The sequence below is a fragment of the Pelodiscus sinensis genome, chromosome 3 (genome assembly GCF_049634645.1).
Source record: "Pelodiscus sinensis isolate JC-2024 chromosome 3, ASM4963464v1, whole genome shotgun sequence".
Classification (NCBI taxonomy): Eukaryota; Metazoa; Chordata; order Testudines; family Trionychidae; genus Pelodiscus; species Pelodiscus sinensis.
This window is the reverse complement of record NC_134713.1, coordinates 129,762,817-129,782,037: the sequence shown is the minus strand read 5'-3', so window position 1 is coordinate 129,782,037 and position 19,221 is coordinate 129,762,817. Positions and strand designations below refer to the sequence as shown.

The 19,221-nt window shown below is 41.0% G+C and overlaps 1 protein-coding gene across 3 annotated transcripts in view; it reads right to left on the bottom strand.

The window, feature by feature from the left end:
• The window catches only part of FMN2 (formin 2), a 241,250-nt gene extending 225,157 nt beyond the window's left edge, over positions 1 to 16,093 (bottom strand). For 2 of the 3 annotated variants that reach the window (XM_075924819.1, XM_075924822.1), the window contains exons 1-2: positions 15,717 to 15,883; positions 5,545 to 7,557 (exon numbers count right to left, since the gene is read on the bottom strand). In XM_075924819.1, coding sequence (XP_075780934.1) covers positions 5,545 to 7,489 — 1,945 coding nt within the window. In that variant the 5' untranslated portion in view covers positions 7,490 to 7,557; positions 15,717 to 15,883. Of the gene's footprint in view, positions 1 to 5,544; positions 7,558 to 15,716; positions 15,884 to 15,950 lie in introns of those variants that run through there. The other variant, XM_075924820.1, reaches the window with a different exon arrangement.
• Between the last annotated feature and the right edge of the window lie 3,128 nt (positions 16,094 to 19,221).

Below are 19,221 nucleotides of genomic sequence, written 5' to 3'. Positions count from 1 at the left end.
CACATTTTATGTTACTACTAAAAAACAATACTTACAATTTACCGATAGCTTTTAGAGCCAAAGTATCAGTAGTGTTATTAGACATTTTTTCTGATGTGCAATATTTTAAGTCCACATTGAGAATGTTATAGGAAAGAAAATACCTTGCCAAAAAAAAAGTGAAAGGCCTTGAAATGGGCATAAATGACATTACATTTACTGCCAGAGTTCCATAAATGACATTAATATATATATAAAAAAATAAGGCTTAAACCCACAAGAGTGATTGCCTTCAGTGGGTTTTAATTATTATTTTATTATTCAAGAGAGAGATGGACAAAACAAACATTTAAAAATGCATGCTTCTAATTCAAACTGATCCATACAGTTTAACAAATATACAGTACTGCAACCAGGCCAAAAGCTGCTTTCTTTAAACGTGGTGAAGGATGGGGGGGCGGGGAGAGGGGGAAGAAAGGAATTAATTTGCAACCATTTCAAATGGCTGAGTGAATCCTGAAAGTTAGGGTTTAGTAGAAAGCTTTAATAACTCTTTTTTAATCAAAGCTTCTAAGATTAATACTATTATACATTCAATTAATAAAAAGACCTTTGACAAATTATTATTATACTAATAATTTGATGAAGGCCTTTTTATTAACTGAATGTATCTATGCCAATTATTCCTGTGCTGAGTAGCAGCAATTCCATTTATTCTACTGCAAAAACTCTGTTAATGTCACGACAATAATTTAATAATATATGCAGAAATACAGGATCAGATTCTTTCCATTCATGTCCTGCTCTAGTTCCCTTGGGACCACATGTGAAAAATGATGCTCCCATTGCACATCATGTTGAAATCTAGACTCTTGTGGTTATTTATGCTACAATTTCAAACTCAGCTGTTTTTAAAATGGATTTATTGTCTTAATTTCAGAATAATCTATGAACCTGTCTCCACAGCATAATTAATGCATCAAACTCCAGGTATTACAGTTTATCAGGATTTTAATGATAAAATATGCAAACTTGCTTTCTTGGCAACTGATATTGCTTATGTTTACCTAAAACAGATGACCCATCAGACAACTAGCTCTTTATTTTAAACTATGCTTAGAGATTTTCTTTAAATCAATTCTACCAAAATGAGAAAGAAATACAAAAGAATATGAAATACATTAGCAATACAATTTCAACTATTGAGTACTATTTATGTCCTGTATTAAAACCACCTTAAAAGAAAACACAGGAATCATTATAAAAAATCACTGGGCACACAGCCTAAATACAATATACTGTAAACTAGGCCAGTCATGTGCTCACAACATGCTGTCATTAAAATCTGTAATAGAAGTGATGTGGAATATATGACTTGATTCTAGATAAAATGCAGGATACTCTGTATTGACTGCAACTTCTGCATACCGAGATGGGATTTAGCAAGATACTTAGATTTCAAAGAGAAATAAGAAACCATAAAAGTTGCCTGCTTAAATTCCAGTTAGTAATCCCATTCCCTCAACTGCAGTTAAATTTGCTGGACATAATTTTAAAAAAATCCCCAACTCTTCGAAAGGGATGAAGATAATTTATTTCTCTAAATATTGCTGTGAAGGCTGCTCAGTGGCAATATTTTTAATACAAAGCAAGTGAAGCTTTTCTTCTACTATATGAAAGAATAGGACCAGTCTCTGTTAAAGTGAATTTTACCTTTATTTCCCATTTTCTTTTACATCAGTTGTTATTATTTATACTTCTCTCTCAATTTGCACATAATAAAAGGGACAATACACAGTTCCTTTTACACGTAACTTAAAGTTCTAGTTCTTTTAATTTAAACATAACCAGCCTGCATAAAATGAAAGGCATAATCACCCTCTGCTTACAAGGACAGCTGGCATATGCATGCAAATGAGGGTCATTGTGATTTCCATGACATACAGAGCTACTGATACACTGGACACTATTCTCTTCACAATTACACTCTTCAAATTGTTGGGGAAATAAGGAAAAATCAAGAAGTGCTTACAGAATGAAAAAAAAATCTGTATGAAATGAGAAGCTATCCATTAAAAAGAGGACTTTAAAAATAAAGTTCTTGCATTTTCATAGCAACTACAGAAGCACAACCATAAGGAGGCAAGAGAGAAAAAAAATGACTGAACTGCTTTGTGGGATTTTTTAATAAAGGATAAAGCTTTATTAAGACTCTTGTATGAGGAAGTAGTTATGTATTATTTGTTAGGAAAGGGTTTAGAAACTCCAATATAAAATAGATATGGCCCCAAAATCAAGATTCAAATCAGGAGAAATCTGAAATCAGATCCAAAATTTGGGGCAATGATGGGGAGGGATATGAAAGTGGGCATAGAGTCAATCTAACGGAACCTGGATTTCAGCTCAAAATTGGTTCTGATTCCAAAGTTCAGACGGAGGATTTTTACTCAAGCCTACTCCTCAAAAAGAATACAAATGTTCTCATTGACTTACAAAACCAAATCCTTATTAATATGTAATATTTTAATCTGAATAACCCAAATCCAAAAGTGCTGCACTGTTCTACATGAAACACAGTGAAAAGGACTCAAAACAAAAATGTAAACTTAATCACATTGCATTGTGCAAAATGAGTGTAGTTAAGAGAGTAAAGAAAGAGAATAAATGTAATACGCCATTAAAAATCTGGTTAAAATCTTGTGTATAAAGAAGGATATCTATGTAGATAGTTTTTTTTATTAAATAAAGGAAACTGTTGGTAATACAAATGATTTCCTTATATAGGAATTTAAAAAATCATAACACTGTTTTTTAAGAATGCAAATTACACCTTCCACTTTATAAAGGTACCAAAAAAAAAAGTACCCTTGGCATTTCTGCAAACAGCATTGAAAGATGTTAGGGTTGCCAACTGTCTAAAGGCACAAACCCAGACACCCTTGCCCCACCCCTACCACACTTCTTCTCCAAGGCCCCATTTCCCCTCCTTCCCCATTAGTCACTTTCTCCTACCCTCACTTACATTCACCAGGCTGGGGTAGGGGCTGAGGTGCAGAAAGAGGTGCAGCTCCGGACTGGCAGGGTGGTGCTAAGGCATTCAGATTGTGGGTGGTCCAGGCTGAGTCATGAGTAAGGGGCTCGGGTGCAGCAGGGATTGTGGGTGGAGGTGCGATCTCTAGGAGGGAATTTGGGTGCAGGAGTGGGCTCCAGGCTGAGCCAGAGGCAGAGGGTTGGGGCACAGGAGAGGTTGCGAAGTGCAGGTTCTGGACTTGGGAGGCGACACTAACCTCAGGAAGTTTCCAAAAATGACTGGCACATCCTCTGGCAGCAACACCTGAGTGGAGGGGCCAGGGAGCTCCACACAGTGCCCCTGTCCATAGCTACCACCCCCACAGCTCTTATTGGCCACAGTTCCCAACCAATGGAAGCTAGAGAGTTTCTGTCTGGCAAAGATCTCCATCTCTCCTAGGGACCACAGGGGTACTGCCAGCCATTTCCATGAGCAGTGGAGTGAGAGTGGGCAGGAAACTTGCAAACCCTTATTCCTGCTGTGCTGCCCGACTGTTAGACCCTATAATCTCCCGGTTCAGCTGCTATAGCCTCCAGTAGATACTGCTTGATTCCAGGAGATTTGCAGTGAAACTGGGAGGGTTAGAAATCCTAAAAGATGTGCAAGTCAAAAATCATGTGTTTAGGATGACCTCCATCTCCTTTCAAATCTTAGCTTCTATGTTTAACTGCTTTAATCTTACAAAGGAAAAGGTGTGTAAAATTTGTGCATAGTTTCCCAAAACATCAGAGACTTATTGAAAATTAGGCAACGTGTGTATCTCCAGAAACATGAGATAGGCCTACACTACTAGTGCAAAGCTCAACTTAAACACAAAAAAATCTCTAAAAAAACAAAGAGGAAAATAAGGGACAGTAAAAATAGAACACTGCAACCCTACTGCATGCTATTTTAAAGTAAGTGTTAAAGTTCAACTAGGCATTTCTAAGTTTTACGATATGCTATAAGGTTCTATAAGGCAAGTTCAGCAAATGCTTTAGAATGTAAGAACAGCATACTTGGTCAGACCAAAGGTCCATCTAACCCAGTATCCTGTCCTCTGACAGTGGCCAATACCAGATACACCAGAGGGAAGTAACGCAATCATCACATGATCCCTCTCCTGTCATCCGTTTCCAGACAAACAGAGGCTAGGGACACCATAGCCACTGATGGCCCTCACCCCCATGAATTTATCTAGTTCTTTTCTTAACCCTGTTAAAGTCCAGCTCTTCACAACATCCTCTGGCAAGGAGTTCCACAGGTTGACTGTGTGCTACATGAAGAAAAACTTTCTTTTGTTTGTTTTAAACCCACTACCTATTCATTTCATTTGGTAACCCGTAGTTCTTATGTTATGGCAGGGGTGGGGAACTTAATGTCCAGGATCCAAATGTGGCCCCCAGCTTGTCTGAATCTGACCCCTGAGACTCAGGTCTCTCCCCCCCCCCCCGCAGCATTGGGGAGCCTATGCTTGCATTCCCCTCCCCCCCCCCCCCACACACACATTCCCCTACCGCACAGCTGGAGCACACAGAATTTACTTGCCTGGCCTCCTAGACTCTGGTGTGCAAGAGGAATGTGGGGAGTGTCAATGAGGGTTTTTCTTCCTGCTTCTCACTTGTGTGAAGCCCCTGACTGATTTTTCTGTGGGTCAGTGATCCCCCACCCAAAAAAAAGGTTCCCCACCCCTGTGTTATAGGAACAAGTAAATAACTTACTTATTCACTTTTTCCATACTTGTCATAATTTTATAAACCTCTATCATATCCCCCCTTTCCAAAATACATTACACCTGAATGAGTTACACAATGTAGTCTGCATGGCAAACAGGCCCAAAACAGCAAGTTTTCCATTGCTAGCTTTTAAAATCTGTTTTCTGCACCGTGGCCCTTCTGTGCTGAAACTCCTGTTTCCATTTTGTACCACATTACTCCTCTTGTGAGAAATGTAAACATATCTATCATCATATAGGTCCAATGGACCCACTATTTTGGAGGGGTTTTAAACTTTGAATTCATAGATGCTGACCATTTCAATCTACATTGTGAAACTCCATACTTATTGCCCACAAATTACTTTATATTTGAGCAGCGTCCAGCACAAAAGCGTTCCAATCCCAACTGGGTCCTGTAGATTCCACAGCAATATAATATACATACAAAACTTTTTATACACCGAGAGCGCTAATATACTGTCAACAGAATATTTTGGAACAGTTTTCAACCGTAAATTCTTAATATATTTAATACCTGTGGGAAAATTGTAAACCATTAAACGGTGAGCCACCATATCAAGCCTCCAGGCCTGCAAACACTTAGGCATGTGGTTAATGTTATGCCTGAATATAGTCCTATTAACAAGGATGGGTTTTTGCAGGATTGGAGCCTTACTTTTGACATACAATTTAGATTCGACTCTAAACTTAATACATACTATTTTCCAGGTCTGAAATGTATATAGGTAAGACTTTCACCCAGAAAGTCACTTTACTAAACTTAATAATAGTCACTCACCTGTAAAGACGTTAGGAAAGGCATCAGTAGAAGCCTGGACCCCTGAGGACTTTCTTGAGTGAGTCAAAGGCACTCTTTCTTCTTGCAATTTCTCCCTGGACCTCCTGTACTCCAAGAAGTCTGCAGAGCCTACTTTTTTAGCTATTTCACATTTCTGATCAGATAGCTCATCCGTCCAGTCAGCCGATCGACTGAAATAACCAGCTAAGCTGACGGACCTTTGCTTCTTGGCTGATGCCTTCTCTTTTTTATGGAAGGACTCACGTCTTCTTTTAAAAAGTGGGCTCTGGGATGGGGACAGAGAAGGGGAGCGGTTGGGTGAACTCAGCTGCCTAGTTGTGGTTTTGATGTAACATGGGTTAATTATATAGGGCTTAAAGCATCGGGGACTGAATTGAGGACTGCCCTCTATCTCCCCAGATGACAAAATGCCATTTTTCAATTCAGTAGAAAAAACACTATCCAGTGCTTCTTGGCTGGTGGATAGACTATGTTCATCTTCCTGAGTCTCATCAACATGATCATGGCCTGCCTCTGAAAAATCATCACTTCTTTCAGAACCTGGGAAATCAACAGCTTGTACTTCACTAATTTTAGTCTCCAAATCTGCTGCTGGCAAAGAAAAATGGAACACAGAACTGTCTATGCAAGACCCATTTTCTGTCCCTGCTGCATTTAAATTTGGGTAATCCTTGAGTTCACCAGGTACAGCATTCATTCCAGCCTCAAGATTTTCCTGTTCAGCAGTCCATGGCTTGTGTTCTTGCATTTCAAATAAATTGTTACCAGAATAGCCTGTTAAGTCGGCTGCATCTTTCAGTTCATTTTCAGTTTCACTGACTGGAATGTTTTCTGTAATTTCAGATAATGCTGAGACAGCCTGCTCAGTTTCTGGGCTACTCTCTTTGTCACTGCTAGTCACTGAAAGAAACCGTTCCAGATCTAAGGGGGCTGCTTTAGAATTAGCCATGTGTGGGTCCATTGTTTTGGTGACATGCTCCTCAGTTCCAGTGTTAATTGCCCCCTGCTGCTGCTGCAGTCTAATAGCTTGCTGGATATCAGAAAGCAAATCCTCTTGTTCTGTGGCTGAATGGAAACTGTATATATCTGTATCTGAGCCAGAGCTGGTCCTTTGTCCATCCTGTGCCTCTGCAGCAGCTGGGCGAGTTTCATTTGTAATTTCAAAATGCTCAACATCTGTGTCCGAGAGCCCCCCTTCATCTGCAGAAATGCTTATATCCGGAGTTTTGGTAATGACTGAATGAGCACTGTCCAGCTCCCCTGTATGCAAGGCCTGGCTTTCTAAAACATCCTCCCTTGAACTACTGTTCCCATCTTTCGCCTTGGACAGATTTTTTCTGATCCTCAGATTTGAAAACACTGAGGCTCTCGCGTCCGACTTACCCTTCTTTTTGCTGGATTCACTTCCTTTACCATGCTTCCCCAATCCCTTTTTGCTTCCTGCTCCCTTCTTTGTGCCTTCTGTATCCTTGGGCCCAGATGCATCCTCTCCTCCTTCAGATACATCACCTGCATTTTTCTTGAGCTTCCCATCCTGGTTCCCCATGATTTTTAGCAATCCAAGCCCTTCAGAAATCAAGTCATACTGCTGGATTTCATTCACTTGGCCTGTCGGCAAGCTCCTCTCTCGCAATCCAGGTTTGTTTCCAGGCGGCGGTGATGCAAGCGACGCAAATACTTGCTGTGCCTCTCCCCCATCTGCTAGTGCTGCCTTTTTGCATAATGTGCTGCTTGCACTGTGCTCTATTGAGACATGCTCAGTACAGCACTGAAAGCTGCAGACAGCTCCTTCCAATGGCTGCTCCTGACACGGTTGCTTTTTCACTGTGGCTCTGCTACGTTCCTCTTTCTGTATAAAAGATTCAGTGAAAAGTGTTTCACTTATAAGAGTTACTTCTTTTTCCACTGTCTGAATTGCTTGCATTGTTAGCTCAGGGGAGATCACAGCTCAATTTGTCATCAAATAGCTACAATTTCAGGACTTGAAAGTTCCTTGGAAAAAGAAAAAGAAAAAGTTATGAGGTAGCATAATTACTCCCTCGTTATGTACAGGAACAACCTAGTAATCCTAAAAAATGCAAATATTCTGATTTAATAATTCATCGAGTGTTTAAACATGTTACTTCAAGAGGCTACACAATACCATGTGTATTTTATACATGTAGCTCATATGTACCATAAAGACACAGTACAGTAATAATTACCATATAAAACAAACAGCTTGTACTCTAAGAAAGAGATTAAGCTCATCAATATTAAAGCAAACTACCATTGTTTCCTTTTATAAAAACATTCAATATGAAACAAATGAAATCCAACAGCACCAGCCAAATGTAACTCCAAAGAAAAGGATACAGGTAAAGTGTTCCCTTGTTCATATATAAATATTTTATATCTATTAGTTTAAGCACTGCAGCTGGTTATCTATTTTGAACTAGCAAACCATGTCAAAGCCCATTTCATATTAAAGGAATTAGTTTCCAGTGCACTCATCTTATATAGTACTACAGTATGTCAGTGTTATTCACCATATATAAAAAAAGTGTTTTTTAGTTGTTGCAATTTGGCAATTGTCAACGTGTTGTGCAATCAGATATATTCTCTTTTTCTATTTCTGGTTCACATGTGGATGTGTGCATTTCATTATAATGCCCACTTTCAAAACTCATATACTGCATTTTTCCTTGTTTTATTTTGGGGGGAGGTGGAGATGAGGGGGGCAGTTGTAATCATGGGATTAAATTCCATGAAATAATTTAACTAAAATGGAAACAAAGGGCATAAGAACACAGGAATTGCCAGAATGGATCAGCTCAGTGGACCATCTAGCAGCAGCAGAAATCGATACTTCAGATAAAAGTGCAAAAACCGCAGAGTAGAAATTATGTAATCAGATGCTCACAGAGGGGCTTTCCCCAACCACTTATCAGTTAGTGACTGATTTATGTCTTGAAGTATATATAAATCCTTTTTTGAAAATATTAATAATAACTAACTAATCCTTTGAATCATAACTAACAGCTAATTCCTTTTTGAACCATGCTAAGCTTTTGGCCTCAATAACATCCATGAATTTCACAAGATAATCATGTTGCATACAAAGGGATTTTCTTTCATAAGTTTTAAACTAGTTGCCTTACAGTATTAATGGATGTCTTTGTTCTTGTATTATGAGAATGGGTAAATGGGAGCTCACAATTTAACTTAAACAACCCTACTCTTTCCAGTTTCTTCATATGAAAATCTTTCCAGGTCCCTAATATTTTTATTGCTCATATCTGAACTACATCTATTTCTACGATTCCCTTTTAGAATTAGGGTGATCAGATCCAACAATGAAATTCCAGATTATATAAAACAATGGCACATGATTGTCTTACTTAACTATAGTTATAACTTATGCAATTTTTTCCATTCTACTGTCCCACCCCCTTTTCCCAATCACTTATAAATATGAGTGTAGAACATGTTAAGGCACTTTTCCTCATTTTATTGACCCTTTATACCCATAATTTGTTTTCTGTCTCATGGCCAATTTCTAATTTAGGGAAGTCCTTTACCACCCAACCTATCACTACATGGATTCCTTAAAAGCCTCTTGTGTGGGAATTGTGGAGGGAAAAAGGTTTTTGCAAGTTCGATTGCATTTTGTGAACCAATTCTCCTGTATCTACTGTATAAGCCTTACTGAAACTTAAAACATAGTTTGAGAAGAGTTTCTGTTGTTATATGTGACTCTATTCAGCCTACACTGATTTTATTACAGGATTACTCAGCATGACTAAAAGTGACCAACTATGCCTATTTAGATATATATCCTACATGTGCTCAAATACATGCAAGCACAAAAACACTGTCTTAGAACTGCACTTACATAAGCTAGCATGTTGATGCACAATGAACTAAACAGTCTGATTTGTTTGAACAGATTTTTTTTTTGTTACTGACTTTCTCCTTTTCTGTTTGCTAAGCATTTTTTTCTTCATGTCACAGAGTGACTCCGTACAGACACAGGATTCCATATTAGCAGTTCCCTAAGGTTACATTGTTAAAAATCACAAGTCAGGAAATCGAAAATGTAAGGCTCCAACAGCAACATTGGCAATGTCATGATACATATATGCCATATTGTCTACCCACGTTTTGGGTGAAGTGTGTACCTTAAAATATCTGCCTTATGTCATAAAATGCATCCCAGAAAGGTTCACAAACAAAGAAAAAAAAAAGAGTAAGGTACATTAAAAATGTCCAATTATCTCATAAAAACAACTTTCAACTTAGCAGACTCACACACCTTAGAAAAATATTGGTATGTCTGGAAATGAAGTTAAGGAAACAGTCAGTGCTTCACTGCCATTTTACTCAGCTGACAACCCACCCAACATTAAGTGCCCCCAGTGATGGATACTGGGTAGGCTGCCCTTTCTGGGACCCTTTTCAAGTCCTTCAAGTGCATCCCTTTCAAGAAGCAGGCCTGTGACCCACCTCCTTCTGCCTGTGATGGGACTCCACAATACAAGCACTGTGCAAGGGGGTCTCTAAGTTTCACCTCCTTGGGTGCTTAAAGGTATAACAGTTGGCTGTTTTACCCAGAAGGCCCAAGTGGGTTTGACCCTGCCAGATTCTCCCTTCAGGAGCCTGTGGTCGATAATAGCATTCAGACACACTGAACAGAAATATTTTAAAAGTTAAGGTTCCAAATAACAGTTACCACAAAACAATGTATGATTTATTTTGCTCAGTCAGCACATAGATTAGAAACGTTGATTTTAAATTAGCAAAGAGACATATACATATGCTGTCATACCGACACTTAGCACATCCCAGCTCAAGCGCCTACACAGACATGGCAGACACAGAGTTCCCTCTTCTCCCTGGACATCAAAATACAGCTGCAGACCCTAGTTATCAACTTCTTTGTGGGTCAGTCTTACAGCCTGCTCACTTTCTCCCTCCCCATTTTGCCAGGACCACCTTTTAACCCATTAGGATTTTAGGGTCTCAGGTATAGCCTTATGAAAGAAAAAAACATCTTCATCTGGATTGTGCCCATCTCAGTAGTTTCTTTCCCCCAACTGATGGCCCAGCCCTTGCTATCTTAAGGCTTTTGAAGCAGGGTACTTAAGGCTGCCTAATTTGCACCACTGCATTATTTTTCCTGGGTTCCTTCATAACCCCACTTTCTACATCCTCCTTTGATTTGAGTGCTTCCATTCAGACAGGTAATAATCCCAAACTAAACAGGAAAACAGAGACATACATAATATTAGTAAGAAATAGTACCGGTGTTTCCCCCAATGTGTCACATCCTCAATTTACATTCTTATAATTGTAATAAACAGTATCTAATAAAGATTTCAACAGGAACTTAATTCCAGATTGCAACTGGCAATATGAGGATGGATCACAGCACTCTCACAGTACCAGTAATTTCAGCAGGCATCTGGGTGGGTGCAGCAGTCTAACTGTACATTGTAAATTTCAGAATGAAAGCCTTTAAAATAAGAATTAAATGTTCTGATAGAGTCTCACGTAAGTGAACTAGAAGATTATTCTGCGTAAAATTGGGATGGTTGATTAGCGTAATGCTATAAATTGTGTTAGTTGCCACAAGTTCTAGGCCAGTGGTCCCCAACCTTTTTGTGGCCAATAGCACATTCATGTTTTCAAAAAAGTGTGGCGGGCGCAAACAATTTTTTAAGGCTTATTTTGTATTTGTACATTAGATAATATGAAAAACATCATATTTAATATTACATAATATATGAATCCATAATATGAAAAAGGTAATTTTACATGTAAAAGGTATTAATTAAATTATTCGGCAATTACCCTTTCACCTTACCATGTGAATTTGCTCTTTTTTTAATCTATCTGTAAGAAAAATTAAGGAGTTTTTACAAAATAAATATCAAACAGTCTTCATTTATTTGAAAAAAGTAAAACATTGTTGAACTGCTGGTCCAAATATATTTATTATTCTTACTTTAACATAGATAGTCAGTTATGGTTAATTAAAAATATTCTTTGTATTGTTACTTGTATCTGGATTTCAATAATCAAACAAATATGAAAAAAAGTCAAACAAGTTAATCATACGTGCTCATCAGCACTTAATGGAAAATAGGTATAATTAATTCACATGGTTTTTCTAATAAAGTCAGTGTGATTTTTAGCACTGCATTTCTTCAGCCAATTTTTCATAATTGGGAGACTAGGATGATATTCCTGTTCATAAGCAATCATCAGGATGGACATCTGTAAGCTGAGATCTGTATTTTGATTTTATGATGTTCATTGTTGAAAACAGAACTTTGCATATATAAGTGGAACTGAAATAAGATTTTATTTTGTATGCTACATTTTTTAAGGCAGGAAACTTTTTTTGGTCAACCAGACTCCAAAAGTTTTCATCTGTTGCACAGGATTTTAGAACAATATCAGATTTCTTTAATATCAATTTAATTTAGTTGGATAATTTTTATTTTAATTATATTGTAATTCATTTTTAAACAAAATTCTGCATTAATAAAAAGGAGGGAATGTCCGAATGTTGAGCAAAAAAAGCACCCTCCCCCCCAAAAAATCATGGCACCTTTAAATCTCACACTCCCCATTCCCACCATCAGCTGCCATGTCTCCTCCCGTTGCTCCATCAGCTCCCCTGGTGCCTGCTGCCCCCCAACCCCTCAACCTCCTCTGCTGTCCTGACTCCTGCCCTTCTTACTGCCCTCAGCCCTCCTGAGACCTGCCCCCCTCCACCAGCCCTTCTCTCTCGCCCCCACCCGTGCCCACTCCTCCAGTAGCCCCACTCTGATCAAGTGAGCTACCCCCTCTCCTAACACCTCCCTCTACACACCTGCCCTGCCTCTCTCCTCTGGTGCTGGTCCCTCCTCTGCAGGTATCTGCCCTTCTGCTTCACCCCCAGAATCCCCTGGCACCTGCACCTTCCCTTACCACTGCACTCTCCTGGTGCCTCCCCCTTCCCTCACTGCCCCTGCCCCCTTTTCCCCTGATGCCCACCCCCTAAACACCCCTCTGCCCCCATTCCCCTCATGCCCCTATGCCCTCACATGATTTGCTCCATCCCCACCCCTTCTTTCAAGCCTTCTCCCAGCACCTTCCCCTCCCCCCTCTAGTCCCCAATGTCCTTACCCTCTCCTCTCCCAGCATCACCCTGTCCTCCCTCCCACTGACACCTCCCCTCCTGCCCCTCCCCTCCTGCCCTTTTCCTCATTATCTCCACTTGGCCCCCTGGCATTTGTCTCTCCTCCATGCTGTCCCTTGCTTCCTTTCCCTTTCTTCTCCTGACCTGCCCCCCTTCCCTCAGCACAAGCCCCTTCCTCTTCCACTCCTTCCCCCTATTTTTCCTGCACCCCCACCTTCTGCATTCCAGTTTGAATGTGTGATCAGGCCTGGCCTAGCTGCTTCCGTGACCCCAGACCACGTGCCGGGCCTGGAGCTGGGCCGCACGGTTTTAAAATTTAAAGTCCCAGGCCATGATGTCACGGCACACCTGGCGTCTCACCTCTCAGCTGTTGTGTGGGCATTTGAACATGCCGTGCATGTTCTCCCTCAGATGTCTTGCGAACCTGGCAACTCCCCTCTCAGCTGTCGTGCGGAGGGGGTGCACAAGACGACTGGAGGGAGCATATGCTGCTGCACAACAGTTGAGAGGGGAGACGCTGGTTTGCAAGACATCTGAGGGAGCGCGTGCACGGCGAATACGTCACGCAACAGCTGAGAGGGGAGACACCCATTTCTCAAGACATCCGAGGGAGCGCATGCACAGCGTGTTCGCTGCGCATGTACTTCCTCGGATGTCTTGCGAACCAGCGTCTCCCCTCTCAGGTGTTGCACAGCAGCATGCACTCCCTCTGATCGTCTCGTGCACCCCGTTGCGTGCAGACACCCCACTTTGGAGACCACTGTTTAAAACACCAGCATGGGCGCACATAAATGCCCTGGCGGGTGCCAAGCCACCCATAGGCACCGCGTTGCGGACTCCTGGTCTAGGCTATTTAAATCAAAGTTAGATTTTGCAGAATACCTTTAAAACTGCCAAGTTGCAACAACTAAAATATACATTTTTATATAGTGAATAACACTAAAATACTGCAATGCTATACCAGACTACAGCACTGGAAATTAATTCCTTCAATAAGAAATAGGCTTTGATAGCTTGTTAATACAGTCATTATTTGGTTCCTGGTGTACATTTTTGAGACAATATTAAAGTTGGATACACGGTGTAAATTGGGGTGGGGGACAGGGTGAATGGTGAGGGATAAGGTAGAGAAAGCTGTTATTTCAGCTGCTCTGACCTAGCTTTCCAGATGTCCAATCAGTGCTCACTCCAGACTTCACATGTGCTATACCCAGGCACAAGGGCTATGCAGATCAGCTTCTAGGACTGGGGCCTGTAGTATAGTACATATTCAAAGTCTCTTTTATTTAAAAAGCAACTACCACTGGCAGTTGAGCTATTTAGGCATGAAAATGGCTTCTTAATGCATCCAGGTGTCAAGAGATGAAATCCTAAATCATTAAATGGGGACATATTTACTGGGGTCACATTGTCCTTTTATTAGTATGTCATGATGCATACATATTTCCTGCATACCACCCCAGAGCTTTCATCTGTTCAGACACAGGCTAGATAAAGCTATCCATGCTTATATGAATACATGGACCAATGCCCCTCTCACTCTTTCCAATAATAGAGAAATAGCCTACATACTCCTGCAAAATGTGTTTGACTTCTCCCTGTAGCTGACATAAATCCTGATCCTACAACCTCTTATGTAGATCAGACTTCAAAACTGAGGCAATGAACAGGATGGGTGGGATCCGTTTGCACTATTATACCACAGCTTCCTAACTCATATCCACATCAGGGAAGTTAAGTTTCATTCACATTGCAGCTAGTGGGGCTTCACCACCAGTAAGGAAATTTCAGGCAGTTTTATTTCATTTTTGCCAAATCGCTCTAGTAAGAAAGAAAAATTAAAGTTGGCCTAGAAAACTTTTGGAAATACGAGTAACATACAGATTTTTTAAAAAATCTACAACTTTATAATAGTTTAGCTATTAGTTTACAACTATAAAAACTGTCAATTTAGCACAGAATTAAGGCAATTCTCCAAAGTACCTGCCTTTTTAAAACAGGGCAATATTGCCAAGTATGTGTTAGGTACATTGAAAACTTCCACAGTTTTCCACACTTTAGCCCTAATCCTGCCACAAGAATTGTGCATGAAAATCCCAGCACCCACACAAATGCATGCTGGTTTAGGTGGGGATTCCCAGAGGTTCAGGGTGTACCAGCACAGTTCTCTTTGCAGATCGGGGGCCTTAGACAAAGTGAGACTACCTATGAAAGTGGAGTTAAGCATTTGCACAAGTGTTTACAGAATGAGACCCTTATTCACTGCTCTGCATTCATCATTACATGTTTTTAGTATAATGAACATGACTATTTGCACCAAATAACTTGCTCTATTAATTTCCTTCAAGACATAGCAAGTGTAAAGGTGACAGTTTTAGGATAAGTTATCATGAAAGTGATTGCAAATCATACCAGTGAAAAGATTTTACCCAAACATTTATAGACAGTATGACAAGTACAAAATACTTTACAAAACAAATTCCAATAACTTTTTTTCATTTAACAAGCTCAACATGAAACTGAGCAAAACGAAAATCAATAATGGCTAAAAGGCAGCATAACCCCAAACAAGTTGATACCAGGATGTAAACTATATTAAAAATACACACAGAGAGAGAAGACACACTTATGCACTACCACAGAGAAAAAATAAACTGTCTCAAAGTAAAAAGGCATCTTTAGCCTTATAGGAAAATTGTCACATTTTTAAGAGTAGTTCTAATATGATTTCAATTTACAAATGCCCCAAAAAATAACAAACACTTCAATAAAAAGCCAGTTAATCCCAAAAGCTGCCTGCCTCACTGAATATTTGTAACCAGCCATGCAAATGACTGAAAGCAGGTGTGTATCACAGGTGTAGATATAATAGATATCCTGGTACAGCAACAATAGCCTGATTTGCTCACCCTTCCTAAAAAAGCTGAGGAGAAGCTTGCCACAGTGCACAGAATAAAATAAAAAATAGAGATTTAAAACTTACAACTTTAGATACATTTTCTCTTCACTCTCAGATGCATCTTGAATCAAGATGTATTTATTTTGGAAAAATAAATCATCATTATTATTATTATTACTGTTTGCCACAGCGACATTGCTGCTGTTACTCCAGGCTGGGCAGAATTGTCCTCTCAGCTACCACTCAGCACAGCCCGGCTGCTTACTCAGAACCCAGCTAGGAACAGGAAGAGCCACAGGCAGCTTTGATTTCACTCACCTGAGGTAGGTCTTGGGTTTCTTGGAACAAAGCCAAACCAGAGCAGCTCTTTACCCAGAGGAGGGGAAATTACTAGGGAGGAGAACAAAAAGCAGCAACAGGCCCTGAGCACTCCACTGTGAACATGCTGACTGCCCTCTAAGCACATGATGGCTCTCAGCTGCCAGAGACATGAGCTGCAGGAAGAGAGATCTACAGTTAGGGGAGATTATAGTAAGTGTGGGGTTCTCTAATGAATTGTGTGGGGGAACTGAGAGTTGGTTTATGATTATTTTGCAGTAGTCTCTGGTTCAGACTTCTAGATCAGTGGCAATAATGCACCATTTGACATTATAAAGATACATGTTGAAAACGTTTAATTTAAATATGGAATTCCATGCAGTCTCTGCTTTATGCCCCTAATCCTGTGATTAACTCCAGGCAGGCAGGCAGGCAGGCAGACAGACCGCTATAACCATGAGCTGCTCACTGTAGAATTGGGGCCTTTCCTGGTAAAATTCCCAGAGCAGAGAAATCACAAGACTCTTTAGAACACACAGAGGGAGGGAGATTGCTAAGCAGCCGTGACAGTGCAGTTAATATTACAGTGATGCCCTTAGCACCTAGTAGCACAACCTGCACAAAAACAAAACGTAAGGGGAAACTACACTGTGTTGTTTAGTTATTGAACACTAGGGGCCAGAGTAACTCTTAGACATATGGAGACCATATTGAGGGCGCACAGTATGGGTTTATAACAACATCATTTCACAGAGCTTGGAAACTGAATAGAAGACTTTATACAGCATGTTGGCATCTACACCAGGAACTGAAAACAACCAGTTTGCCCCAAAAGAGACCTGCCCAGTCCAAGTGTGGGCAAGTGAGGTGTCCACTATTCTTCCTTTAGCAACAATGGAAGGGGGTCCGGATCCCTTTTGTCAGGTAGCTGTGAAGAAAATACCACTGACACTTTTAATTAAATGTGGTAGGATCTGGACACCTCTTCAGGTCGACTGGTTGAGTGCCCTTATTCCCTGAAACAGTGCACCTTCTAGGAAAAGACTTCCCCTGACACACCAGCAAGGAATGCACTACAAAGGCTCTTCTTGCCACCTCCCCCAGAGCCAAGAGCTCTGTTACGGCGGTAAATAAATAGCAGGGGTGAGGACCCTATACATGCTGGCTACGTCTACACTGGCATGAATTTCCGAAAATGCTTTTAACGGAAAAGTTTTCCATTAAAGCATTTTTGGAAAAGCGCGTCTAGATTGGCAGGATGCTTTTCCACAAAAGCACTTTTTGCGGAAAAGCGTCCGTGGCCAATCTAGACGCGCTTTTCCGCAAAAAAGCCCCGATCGCCTTTTTCACGATCGGGGCTTTTTTGCGGAAAGCAGTACTATGCTGTCTACACTGGCCCTTTTGCACAAAAGTCTTTCAGAAAAAGACTTTTGCTCGAACGGGAGCAGCATAGTTTTTCCGGAAAAGCACTGATGATTTTACATGAGATCGTCAGTGCTTTTCCGGAAATTCAAGCGGCCAGTGTAGACAGCTGGCAAGTTTTTCCACAAAAGCAGATGATTTTGCGGGAAAGCTTGCCAATCTAGACACAGCCAGGGTGCTCTGTTGGGATGGCAGACAGGACCCTCGCTCCACACAGATCACTATGTCATGGGGACTGGTGCAGTGGTCTCAATGGACCTCCTCCCTCACTTAAGTCCTTCAGTCTGGACTTACAGAAAACCAGGAAATTCCCATCCTTAAGAAGACTTGAACTTACCAATATTGTTAAACACACCTTTCGTTCATGACATCATGCGAAGTGTCAGTTATTCCATTATTGTGCTTCAGACAGTCACAGGAGGAGGAAAATGGGAAAGCAAAGGTGACTGTAATCTGAAGCCTGGGCATAAAATGGAGCATGCTCACTACTGCTCTAACACCTTTTCTGTTCTCCAGCTCCCAAATGGATCCTAAGAAGCAGAGAATTGCAGTATTGCAATGCACTTCAGCTTTGTCTGGAAATGTTCATTGGAGGGCAGTTCCAGGATCTGGGAACAGGGCCAGCATATAGTGTTCACCTTGAAAGACCCTTACATTAACTGTTCTACCAGTTCTAAAGTGGTTGGGGAAGCCCTCTCCCCAGACCATATTGTCAGGGAACTCTGTTTTCCCTGCTGAATGCCCCTTTATGCTACTAGAACCATGTCATGGGGCAGGGGTATCCAGTGCTTTGAGGAAGGGCTCTTTCGGAAGCTCCAAATCCATTAGCAGCGGTGGGGTAAGTTGATGGGTGGAAAGAGGAGAGTGTGAAAACCCACTGACTGGGTTTAGGAGTGAGGGGAGAAGAAAGTGGTTCTGGGTAGTGAAAGTCACTTGAAAAGGGGGAAGTTGACCTTGCTGTATTCCTCCCTCCCTCAGCTGCTACTACCTATGGGCTTTTGCTGGATTTTTCTTTTTCTCTGATGTGTTGTGCCCCATGAGCTGAGAAACTGTCTTCTAACACTTCCAGAAAGTGTTATCAAATCAGGAGTTAGCTCTGCACGGGAAGGGGTGTTAATTTTTGAGCTGAGTTACAGTTTTTGATTGCACCTTGCTCCTTACCCAGACAAACATAGACACATGGAAAGGCATGCTTGATAGCCTATTCATAAACCCAACAGACACCTTATCTTTAATTAAATTAAATTACCTACACCTGGCAGTTTCAAATACACAGCTACTTACCAATCCACAGCCAAGGCTTCCTCAGCAGTGGGCTGCTTCTGCTGTACAGTCACACTACGGCTGCGTCTAGACTGGCATGATTTTGCAGAAATACTTTTGTGCAAACTCTTGCCAGTCTAGATGTACCCTACGGCTGTGTCTACACTGGCATGAATTTCCGGAAATGCTTAAAACAGAATAGTTTTCGTTATAAGTATTTCCAGAAAAGAGCGTCTACATTGGCCACAGATGCTTTTCCGGAAAAGCCCTTTTTCCGGAAAAGCATCTGTGGCCAATGTAGATGCGCTTTTCCGGAAAAGAGCCCCGATTGTCATTTTTGCGATTGGGGCTTTTTTCCGGAAAAGACTACTGGGCTGTCTACACTGGCCCTTTTCTGGAAGAGTGTTCCAGAATAAGGACTTATGCCCGAGCAGGAGCAGCATAGCTTTTCCGGAATAGAGGCTGATTTTGTACAGTAGAGTGTCGTTGCTTTTCCGGAAATTCAAGGGCCAGTGTAGACAGCTCGCAGCTTATTCCGGAAAAGTGGCTGATTTTCCGGAATAAGTGGCCCAGTGTAGACACAGCC